The sequence below is a fragment of the Polyodon spathula genome, chromosome 9 (genome assembly GCF_017654505.1).
Source record: "Polyodon spathula isolate WHYD16114869_AA chromosome 9, ASM1765450v1, whole genome shotgun sequence".
NCBI lineage: Eukaryota > Metazoa > Chordata > Actinopteri > Acipenseriformes > Polyodontidae > Polyodon > Polyodon spathula.
In genome coordinates this window covers 32,766,966-32,778,768 of record NC_054542.1, presented here as the reverse complement: position 1 = coordinate 32,778,768, position 11,803 = coordinate 32,766,966, and the positions used below count along the sequence as shown (strand labels likewise).

At 37.6% G+C, this 11,803-nt stretch overlaps 1 protein-coding gene across 2 annotated transcripts; it reads left to right on the top strand.

The window, feature by feature from the left end:
* Nucleotides 1-1,450: 1,450 nt before the first annotated feature.
* On the top strand, nucleotides 1,451-11,253 carry LOC121320675 (A-kinase anchor protein 17A-like). 2 transcript variants are annotated; one of them, XM_041259232.1, is made up of 5 exons: nucleotides 1,451-1,693; nucleotides 2,721-3,501; nucleotides 4,219-4,367; nucleotides 5,902-6,142; nucleotides 9,436-11,253. In XM_041259232.1, the coding sequence occupies exons 2-5, from the start codon at nucleotides 2,743-2,745 to the stop codon at nucleotides 10,198-10,200; spliced, it is 1,914 nt and encodes a 637-aa protein (XP_041115166.1). In that variant the 5' UTR covers nucleotides 1,451-1,693; nucleotides 2,721-2,742; the 3' UTR covers nucleotides 10,201-11,253. The 2 variants fall into 2 exon arrangements, with proteins under 2 accessions (XP_041115166.1, XP_041115167.1); XM_041259233.1 differs by having other exon boundaries at nucleotides 2,718-3,501.
* Nucleotides 11,254-11,803: the final 550 nt, after the last annotated feature.

The window sequence follows — 11,803 nt, the reverse complement described above, 5'->3', positions numbered from 1 at the left end:
ACATTTCACAGTGGGTGCGAGACGCTGTGGCTTGTAGGCCTCTCCAGGTCTCTGTCTAACCATTAGATGACCAGGTGTTGGGCAAAGCTGAAAATTGGACTCATCTGGGGGTGCTTCAGCAAGGCTGGAATCGGGCAAATTTGTCTTTGTGAAGGTCGCATGAATCAAGCCAAGTACAAGGTTGTCCTGGAAGAAAACTTGCTTCCTTCTGCTCTGACAATGTTCCCCAACTCTGAGGATTGGTATTTCCAGCAGGACAATGCTCCATGCCACACAGCCAGGTCAATCAAGGTGTGGATGGAGGACCACCAAATCAAGACCCTGTCATGGCCAGCCCAATCTCCAGACCTGAACCCCACTGAAAACCTCTGGAATGTGATCAAGAGGAAGATGGATGGTCACAAGCCATCAAACAAAGCCGAGCTGCTTGAATTTTTGCGCCAGGAGTGGCATAAAGTCACCCAACATCAATGTGAAAGACTGGTGGAGAGCATGCCAAGATGCATGAAAGCTGTGCTTGAAAATCAGGGTTATTCCACCAAATATTGATTTCTGAACTCTTCCTAATTTAAAACATTAGTATTGTGTTGTTTAAAAATGAATATAAACTTATTTTCTTTGCATTATTCGAGGTCTGACAACACTGCATCTTTTTTGTTATTTTGACCAGTTGTCATTTTCTGCAAATAAATGCTCTAAATGACAATATTCATCTTGACAATAGATCTTTAATATATTATTATTATTATTATTATTTCTAATTCATTTTATGTTACTATCAAAACTTACCATGATGTTGTATATTAATAATGCAATTGTGTAAATATCTTAGTCCCAACATCTTGCATTTATACATTTTTTAAGCATTGGTGTGCATGAGTAGACATATGACTCCCAAGGAGCAACTGCATTTTGGAAGAAAATCTCTGCTTCCCCCTTTTGGTAGAATTTTAGTTTAATTTTCTAAATGTATTGTGCAGAAATGAAAACGTTTGGAAATTTCAAGAAACACTCAAAAATAGTGGGAGAAAACATGGATTTTCAGCAGCAGAAATCTGACAGACACACAACCCCCGGTTAATCTGAATCTAACAAAAAATAAAGAAAAACACTAATAAACTAATCTTTAATTTGCAGACTCAGGTTATTTTGTTGAAATGGAAAAAAAAGACTCCCGTCTATAGCACATTGGAACAATAGCCATGTGCAATAAGTTTGTTTAGCTTCATGAAACTGCAGGCTAATAACATATAACATTTTAATTATGAACCACTGTGTTTAGTAATATACAATTTATACATTAGTAACTACTTATTGCCGTTGTTTTATTGAATATAAATGAAAAGTAATGTCACAGTTGTTAGCCGAGTTTTTTACTATGTAGAGCACCCCCTGAAAAAACTGAGCCCTGATTGGCCCATGTGATCTCTCCTTTCGTCCGGCAGAACAGGAAACGCGTCACTCGATACCTTTCGTTGTACGTTTTGATTCAACAACAAACGGGTTTCTTTATTAAGAACACAGTTGAGAATAAAATTGTAGCGGCTCAGAAAATGAAAAGCACATTATACTGTTAAATAGCTATAGGTGACCGTCTTCCAAGCGCTGATTGTTGTGTGTGTGCGCGTTGGCATAGCTCGACTTATTTTGTGCCTGTCAAGTCCTGGTACGGTTTTATTTTCACACTGTTGAGGTAAGGTGAATTTACTTTTTCAGTGATTGTCGTCTTCTTCTTCTTATGAGTATGAATACAGACAAAAGCAAGCAGTTTGTGATACATATAAATGACCTTAATAAGTTTACGTTATATAGTCTTTACAGTACAGCACAAAAGAAACAAGATAAGCATATTGGGATATTTTGTAAATATGATTAATGTACAGTTTCACTTAAGTAGTGTGATATGCTTACTAGATACAAACACGACAAAAATAAATAAATAAAATTAAAAAAGAGGACTGTAGTATATCGGTAATATGAACTAGGTCAATAGTTCCTTTGTTTTTGTATGCCCATTTCAAACACAAACAAACAAACAGTACTATTGTTAAAGAGGAAAGAACCACGCTACTGGATACTATATCAATGGGCAATCTACACACTTTAATGGAAGGTGATACTATGATGATCAGTAGTGTTAGACTACTTTACATCGGTGGGATGTAGACAAAGTGGCAGAAGAAGCAGGAAAGGAGCAGGTCTGTTTAGAGCAGATAGTGGACAGGTTTTAGGAGGGAGGGTGATTTTGTACCTGCAACAGAAACATGCTTTAGAGAATGTTTACAGACTGGAAAGCCAACACGCTGTGGTGAATCTGAGTGCACGCCTTGATAAAGCAATAGAATTAGTCGGCAAGGTGTGTTCAGGTCAGGATTAAGGTGTAATTGCAGACCTGATGGGGAAAGGTTTAATGGTGCTTTTTTTTTTAATCAACATTAAAATTCACAAATAATAATAAAAAAACAGGCCTACGTTATAGCAAGATTATTAATCCTGCAGTTATTTCGAAGCCATCTTGACATTGGTACAATCAAAAATAGTTATGAAAGCAGAAGGATCGCAATATAGATAGAATATCCTGCTGTAGTTTCACAATAAAAGACAAAATAATACAGAAGTCAGAGAACCAAATAAATTAATAAATACAATAAATGGATGGTATTATTATATAACTTTGTACTTTCTTCTTTCTTTATTTATTTTTGTTTTCTCTCAAGTAGAGCACAGCTGTATTTTGGCAGGATGACTACCACAATAGTTCACGATACTACTGAAGCTGTTAAACTGTGTCCATCTCAAGGTTTGTACCTGAAACCCATTGCGAAGATGACAGTGAGTGTAGCCCTCCCCCAGCTGAAACAGCCAGGGAAGTCCATTTCCAACTGGGAAGTGATGGAAAGACTTAAAGCAATGGTGCATCCTGACCAGTTCTCTGTCCTTCGCATCTCAAAGAGCACCATGGAGTTCATTAGGTTTGACGGTGAAGTTGAAAACAAGGGCATAGTAAAAAAGTTTTTATCAAAGCTAGATGGAAAGACGATAAAGCTCAGTGGTTTCAGTGACATACTAAAAGTCAGAGCAGCTGAGTATAAAATGGAGTTCCCTACCCGACATGACTGGGATGCTTTCTTTCGTGATGCCAAAGACATGAATGAGACTCTCCCTGGCGAGAGGCCAGACACCATTCATTTGGAAGGACTGCCTTGTAAGTGGTTTGCCTCGAAAGACTCTAACTCTGAAAAACCCTGCGAGTCCGTCCTGAAAACGGTGTTTGAAACATTTGGAAAGATCCGCAATGTGGACATACCAATGCTCGACCCATACAGAGAGGATATGATGGACAAGAATTTCCACACCTTTAGCTTTGGGGGTCACTTGAACTTTGAAGGTTATGTGCAATACCAAGAGTACATAGGGTTTGTTAAGGCGATGGATGCGTTGAGGGGAATGAAGCTGATGTTCAGCGGAGAAGATGGAAAGGCAGTAGCATGTAACATTAAGGTAAGAAGGATATATAATTGAAAAGAGTAAAAAGCTTTAAGGCACTTGATGTGTGAAAATAATAAAACTAAAATTTAATCAGAAAAAAAAAAGCACTAGATAACCAATGTTTTCAATCAAACATACCAAATTAATTGCTGCATCACACAATGGGACAGCATTTTACTTGTATATCTATGTTTCATCACATTATGTTTGTACCGTATGGTCATGTATTGTTTTTTCTATTGAGTTCGTTATGTGTCATGCAGTGTTTTTCTGATTGTGGGGAAGCATGTTAGTGTTGCACTGGTATTATTGGTTGGTGAAATTATATATGGTGGATTAACAAGGCAACTGGAGAGCCAGATGAGCTAAAATATTCAGGTGGCGAACATTACTGCAATGTATTTTTGCTTTAGCAGGATTAAATGGAGTGGAACAGTAATGCAGAGAACACTTTTAATATTACCTCTTTTACTACTGGAACATGGCATTTCATTGAAAAGTGAAAGTGCAAACTTGCATAAGGAGGATTACTTACAGAAAAGCCTCCAGTTTTTAATGAGGCTGGTGAATAAATTTACTTTTTGTCATTCATCACCACTTTGACAAAAAAACAAACAAACAGCAGTGGTCTTTTGAGTATACAAACAAAAGTAAACAGATGCTGTTTAGGGCATTTAGGATTACAGTCCTACAATAAGTTAACTAAATACTTGTTATGGTTTGTTTTAGGTCTTGTTTGATACCACCAAGCATCTGAGTGAAGCTGCAATCAGAAAACGGCAGCTTGAGAGACAGAAGCTTCAAGAACTTGAACGCCAGCGAGAAGAACACAAACGCAAGGAGAAAGAGGAAGAGGAGAGACTGAAGGAAGAAGAAAGGTAACAGCATGGGAATTGAAGCAATAAGAACAATACTTGTAATAGTAGTAGTGGTGATGATAATAATGTGCAGCATATAGGCTTCATCTACTAGATAATTGACCACAGTTGAGCATCCTAGTCAAAGAACAGCAAATATGCCATGTACAGAAAACGTTAGGTTACGAAATGTAACCCTGGTTCCCTGAAAGAGACGATAACCACCAACTACACTTTTGGTATGTTGCCTGCCTTTGGTAGGAATTTCTGAGCATTAAATGTCAAAGCTGCCGATAGGGCAATCTGCGGAGTGACATCCCTGGTCCCGCTTCTCGAGAGATCAAATAGTCACTGCACAGAATACTCGTCCTCTTTTTGCCTCAAGGCCGCGTAAGAGACCGAAGCGACCTCACTGGTTGGTGGTCGTCTTCGCTTTCAGGGAATCGGGGTTACATGTGTAACCCAACGCTCCCTTTCAATTCAAAGACAACCACCAATTATACTTTTGGGAGTGTACCAAAGCCGTTGCGAGGGAGTGTGAGCGGCCAGCTAATGAGGGATATCTCAACCACACATAACCGATAAGGACCCTTGTGCTCAATGAAGGCACTGAGGGATCTACCACATAAATGCGGTAGAACCTGGAGAATGTAAGCGGCATAGCCCAGCTAGCCGCTGTACATATATTGGACAGTGAGGGCCCTCTGAAGAGGACCCAAGATGTAGCCAACCCTCTAGTAGAGTGCCCAGCTACTCTCCCAGGTGGGGGTAAGCCAACACTGTCATACGCCACAGAGACTGTATCCACCATCCAGTGTGACAGTCTCTGTTTTGAGAGGGGCTGTCCTAGGGTCCGTAAACCGTGACAAAGAAACATATCCACGAGCACCCTTCAAAAAATGCTTCACTAGTATATGAGTAAAACTGGAAGCTGAGTTGATCGACAGCAGGGATATGGCAGAGCCTAGTCCAAGTGGGGGACGTGCTCCCACACAAGCGAAGGCTGGAAAAAGACAACACTCACTCCTTTAAATCAACACTGCACAGGCAGTCGACTCATGTACCATAGATAGGAAAACAGCAGCCTGCAATGCGACAGCACGCAGGTTTCTGAAGAAGAAAGAAGAAAAAGGCTGAGTCAGGAGTCACTGATTCTGTGAAAGCGGCAAGCCAGCTTTCAGCCTGAAAGGCAAGGGAACTGTAGTTGACTCAAAAGCTCTTTTTCACTATACGCTCAGATACCAACACAGAGGGTCATACCTTACCACCGTGAGAGGTAAAAATAGGACGAGCATTCTGCGAAGTGACTATTTGATCCCTCAGGAGGCGGGGCCAGGTGCAGGTGGGCCTATCGGCAGCTGTGATATAAAATCCTCAGAAATTCCTACCAAAGGCAGGCAATATCCCAAAAGTATCATTGGTGGTCGTCTTCGAATTGAAAGGGGACTGATGGTTTAGAAAAGATTTTGGCTGATCATGCAAGAAAAGTAATTTAACCCTTTGTAAGAAAAAAAAAAGGGATGCCGTTGTCCAAGGTGTGTTTTCCTTTTTTAAGGAAGCAGAAGGAGCAGGAAGAGGAGGAAAAGGAGAGAAAGCGGGAGGAGAAGCTGCGCAAGAGGGAGCAGAAACAGAGAGAGCGAGAGGAGAAGAAGAACATGAAGAAGTTTAAAAAGATGCAAGCAGCGGAGCAGAAAAAACTGCACCAAAAGATTGTTTTCGAAGAAAGGAAACTTCTGCTGGCCAAGAGAAACCTGGAGTCTATCCGGCTGATCGCAGAGTTACTTAGCAGAGCAAAGGTAATGTCTGGGCTCGGATTAAGAGATCACCAGCTAGTGCTTAAAACTAAAATTGAATACATTATGAGCATTGGTTTCCTGTGCGAATGTGTTCAGCTTTTTTGATGACATGTATCATTAACAGGCATATCCTATACTGTACTGCTGAGTTCAGTTCACTTAAAAATAGCCCCATTTTGTAGTAAGTGCAAAAACTTGGGCAAATTTAATGTAACACCTCAGTTAATTTCCCTTGCACTTATTCATCTGTTCTACACTGTTTAACTGTTACTGAATAATTAGACATTGATAATATTAATATTTGTTTTTTTTTTCCAAAGTGGTAAATAATAATCAATATTAAAAAAAAAAAAAAAAAAAAAAAAAAAAAAATTGATAATATTTTCCCAAAAGGGTGCCCAAAGTTTTTTAGCTGAAATCGATCTTTAGCTTTTGCTCAAATACGAGTTTATGGCATTACGATTATTAATTAAAAAAAAAAAAAAATATATATTATATATAAGTTATTATATAGATATTATATATATATATATATATAATATATATATATATATAATATATATATAATATATTAAATAATTAATGTCCAGGTATACAGGTATGTATTCAAGATCAGCGAATTCTCTGTCTGGTAACCTGGTGAGCTTTCTAATTCTAAATGTTTGAAATGTTTGACCCTAATGAGACTGGGTTTCCTGTAAAGAGCTTTTTTTTTTTTTTTTGGGATCCAACTTGGCATTTTTTAAATGTTTGAATACATGTTTTAGTTCCCTTTCAAACTGCAGTCAAACACGCTCAATGTCACTCTGGTTAATGTCACACCCCGCTTATTAAAAAAAAAAAAAAAAAAAAAAAAAAAAAAGGTCATCTGCCAAATGGGAATCAAATAGATCCATATAGTTACATCTGTTAGTGCTTTTGTTTGCATTCAAATGCGTATGATTTATATGTAACCTACACTAGTGTACGATAACATGTCATAAAAATACAGTTAGCCAGTTATAAATTCAAGCCAGAGCGTTCAGTATAAATGAAAATTTGATTGGTGTCGAATTAAACTATGAAAACTGTACTGTTAGCAAGTATATTTGACACAATAAGTAAATAAGTACACAAACAATGCGATAACATTATACAGTTCTGTGACATAACAGTACTAGTATAACAGACTTTGAATTAGAGTCTTGTGCGGGTCAGAATTTTAAGACCCACTTCTGAGTAGTGAAAAAGTTCACATTCCGACCCGATGTAGGACTCTACTTTGAATAACATTATTCTGAACAGCTAACATCAGGAACTATAGACATATTTAATATAGGCTATCTGTATTATTTTACTTTTAATAATTTTGTAACCGGGCGATGGTCCTAGCTTACCCCCCACCCTCAATCACATTTTCACCTAAGGAACACAGAGGTTTTTGGAATGCAAGAAACAGCAACTTGGTAGTGTTCACGGGCATAAATATGTATTGTGACACTGGATACTTCACACAAATGACAACTGATGCTCACAGATGAACAGGTTGTACATAAAATGACTGCCACTCACAAGATCACGAAATAACAAATGCACAGGAAAGACATGGCATTAAGTAAGCCCCAGCCCTGCCTATTCCCAACAGGATGAATTATTCAATAAACAGTTATACCTGAAATTATTTTATACACAAATAAACTATATTATTTAACATTCATTCCATTCATACATGTTTCTTCTTTACACATTTTTGTTTAAGGTGCATGAATACTGTCTGTTTACAAACAAGCGACCGATAAACTATTCCATTATCTTGTGTGTATATTTGCTTGTTATTATTGTCATTGTCGTTATTATTCTCTCGTCCCTAACTCTTACCAGTAATAACTGATTGTTAGCATTACCCCTTCTCTTGGAAGATTATCGAACATATGGCTATGACAAAACACTTGTCCCACATGTAAAGTTATGGCAATTTCATTACGGTAAGTGACCTAATCTAAATAAAGTAATATACTGTTGAATATCAGATCAATATACTGTTGCTCTATTGCCAATACTAGATAATACAATAATAAACATAATAACGGGCATTTAAATATTACACTGAGGGTCTCACCCTTACATATTTGTTTACTCTTATCATGAAGACAACAAAGTAAAAAGCTGATCACACAAAAATTACTTAGGCTACAGTACAAAATAGAAGTAGTAGGTTTAAATATACTGTTGTGTACCTGTGCATAAGCACAGTGCCTATTAAAATAATTAAGGTGTGTAGTTTGTTTAATAAAGGAACACAAGATGCTGTACATTTTTCTCATTCAACTAAAAACATTTCTCCTTCAACAGTATCTGGATGACATTTAGTAAACAAAAAAATGAGAGCTCAACATAAATGCCTTTAATCATTACTAACATGACAAAGGGACTTCAAACTACTATATTCCACAGCAACAAAATAGTTTATTATTATTATTATTATTATTATTATTATTATTATTATTATTATTATTATTATTTATTTCTTGCAGATGACCTTACCGAGGACGACTTACATTTACAAAAAATACATATCAAGAATTACAGTACAATTAAGAGCAAGATACAAAATACAATGTCCTAATAAGAGCAAATACAAAACACAGTACGATTTGATATACAAGTATCGAAATGAAATTATGAAGTTTTTTTAATTTTTTTTTTTTTTAAACCAATCTCACAGTGATAAACACAAGCTTTACTGAACAAGGTAGTTTGCATTTAGTTTTTAGAGTGCACCCTACTAGATGTGATTCCATCAAATATATTGTTCACCATGAGCAGTTTGAAATACACTGTTTAACTAAGATATGGAAAGCTTACCTTTGAACCTTCTCACAGCTAGTGTATTGACATAATGGTTTCATTTGGTTCAGTTTCTTGTTTGATCAAATGAGAACATGCAGTAATTTGTTTTAAACCATGTTCTAAGTATATTTCAAATGTTCACCAGCTAATTTTGACCCGTACAGATTCCATAGTAACAATCTTCCTCTTGTGACACCAGCTGGGGGACAGGTGTAATTCTCAAATTTCCACTTTCTAGATACATAGTGCCATTTATTGTGCAAAACACATAATGGCAGCAAATGCTGACGTAAGATTTTGCGCCACTGCGGTTGGAACAATTGGTTCCCACTTTATAGATCCTGGGAACATAAAGGCCTCCAGATTCTTGGCTTTGTTATACTTTGCAATTCCTTATTCCAAGCCCTTCTCATCTTTGCTAGTGTTTACTTGTTTAATTTATGTTTCCCTACTTTTTTTTCCAGGCTATGAAACAGCAGGAGGTGGAGAAGCAGAAAGCGGAAAAGGCAAGGCTCCAGCTACTGGAGGAGAAGCGGCGGCAGCAGGAGGCCGAGCTGCGGCGTGTTGAGGAGGAGAAATCTCGAGCTCTGGAGCTTCAGAGGAAAGAGAAAGAGCTCCGGGAGAAACTGCTAGGCAACCTTCTGAAGAAGAACACTGGGGGAAGACCTGAGGACAAGGAGGAGCGCAGAGCAGCCCAATGTGTGCAGGTCAGATCAATAGTAAACGTCAGCGGGATTCACTCAGGTTCAGAACAGTCTACACCAGGTCAACACAACAGTCCAGCTCTTCATGACACTGAAGCAAATGGAACATCAGATAGGAGTGCAGTAAATGGGAGCACAGTAAACTTCAGGAACACTGTCGGAGGGGATATTTTGAAGTCAAACTCTGCCACCAGGTCACACTCCCATGGTTCTGATGACGGACGCTGGCGTAAGAGCAGCTCCAGGAAACATTCCAGCCGGGAGCGGAATAGACAGCAGCACTCTAGTAGTGACCGGAGTTGGAGGCCCAGAAAATCCAGCGATGAGAACCGGCAGAATCGTAGGGACAGGAGAGACTCGGGCCATGATGGCAGCCGTCACCAGAGTGGCAGGAGCCGACATTACAAAGATTCAAGCCGGGAGCGTAGCCAGCATCGCAGACACAGCAGACACAGCTTAAGCAGTGAGAGAAATCGGCAACGTAAAGAAAGGCCCAGCCGCCACAGAGGTGGAAGCTGGGATTAATGAGCAAGATAAATGAAGAGCATAGCTTTTACTGGAGGGTAGAGGAATGGCATAAGAGACATTAAAAGGTTAGATTGTTAGAACTATGACTTTTAAGTGAAATAATGAGTCTGTTTAATTTTTGGAAGGACAGTTTACCCTGCAGTTGAACTAAATTGGGTATTGAGGTATTATAAGAAAGAAATTATAAGTAAGAAAATATATACAAAAGAAAATATATACAAGCAATGGAAATACATGGATGTTTATGTGTGTTTTTTTTATATATATCTGGCTAAATTGACTATAGCAGTACAAAGGCTAATTGTATTGCAGGTAATATGGATTCTGTGACCCTTTCCAGCACTGCAGTTTTTTGATAAACTAGACCAGTAATCTTTGGGAAAGATACATTTATAAATGCAGTGCAAGCACAGAATTGACTCCCATTTGCTACTGTATTGGCAGTCATTGGCATGTAGGCACACATTGTTCTGGCAAACCTTTCTGCTTGAAGCACAAATATTGTATTGCATTATGATTCATCCTTAAATAGAAATAAATCCCTAATGCAGCCAGTGGGTACACATAGAAGTATCAGAAAGCTAGAAATTATGAAGCTGTTGGTGGAGGAAAAAAAAAAAAAAACCTTTACTGTTGTAATGTATACTTGCTGTTTCATCGATCTGAGACTTGTAATCTCATAGCGGATCTTCAGGAGGATGCTGCTAAAGTAGATTTACTCTTGGACCATGACTGTAGTTATTATTTCAGTAGTATAAAGACCATTTGTTCTGAAACTTTTAAAACATTTTTAACACACCTCTGCTTTGAATTTGCAGTACAGTGATCTTTATAATGAAAGTACACTTCTGCTTGCTAGAACCTAACTAACCCATAATCTCTTTTATATCTGAGTTCAACCAGAATGTGCTCCCTAATCTAACAACTATTGAAAAAGCTCTTGGGGGAAAAAAATGTAAAAGAGTTCTGAAGTGTTTTATTTTGTCTGTTGCATATAATACAGTACATGTTGCATCAGTCTACTAGAAATGTGCAATGTAAGAAGAACTTGGAATAAAATTGTGGTTATCTGTTTTAAAAAAAAAAAAAAAAAAAAAAAAAAAAAAAAGCAAGTTTGGCTCTTTGTTCACACAGAAATTCCATATATTTAACTGAATTATCAATTATTTTTTTAATACATAGGATATGTCAGTAAAATATAATATGAGGTACAGGGCCTCTGCAGAATTGATTCATATTATTAAAGAATGTACTTAATTGTTTTTCTAGAACATTTCAATCCATTACTTAAGATTTAGATTAATTTGAAAGCAAGGTTTCAACCTGATTATCACAGAATGCATTTCAGGAGATAAAGGTTACGTTGGAGCACTTGGATAAAGATTTAACACACATCTAATCCGATCTGTTGTATCACACAGGCCTCTTGGGCCAACTAAGCAAATTGCTTTGCTCTGACTAAAGTAGTAAATTGCCATCAGTAATTTAAAATCATACCAAAATTATTTTTGGTTTAGAAAGAAAAGTCACATTTGTTCTAGCTTGGATGAGTTGGTTGGTAGTAGCTGAAGTGGTAGAGATCTGGGAGTTCTTTGACAGA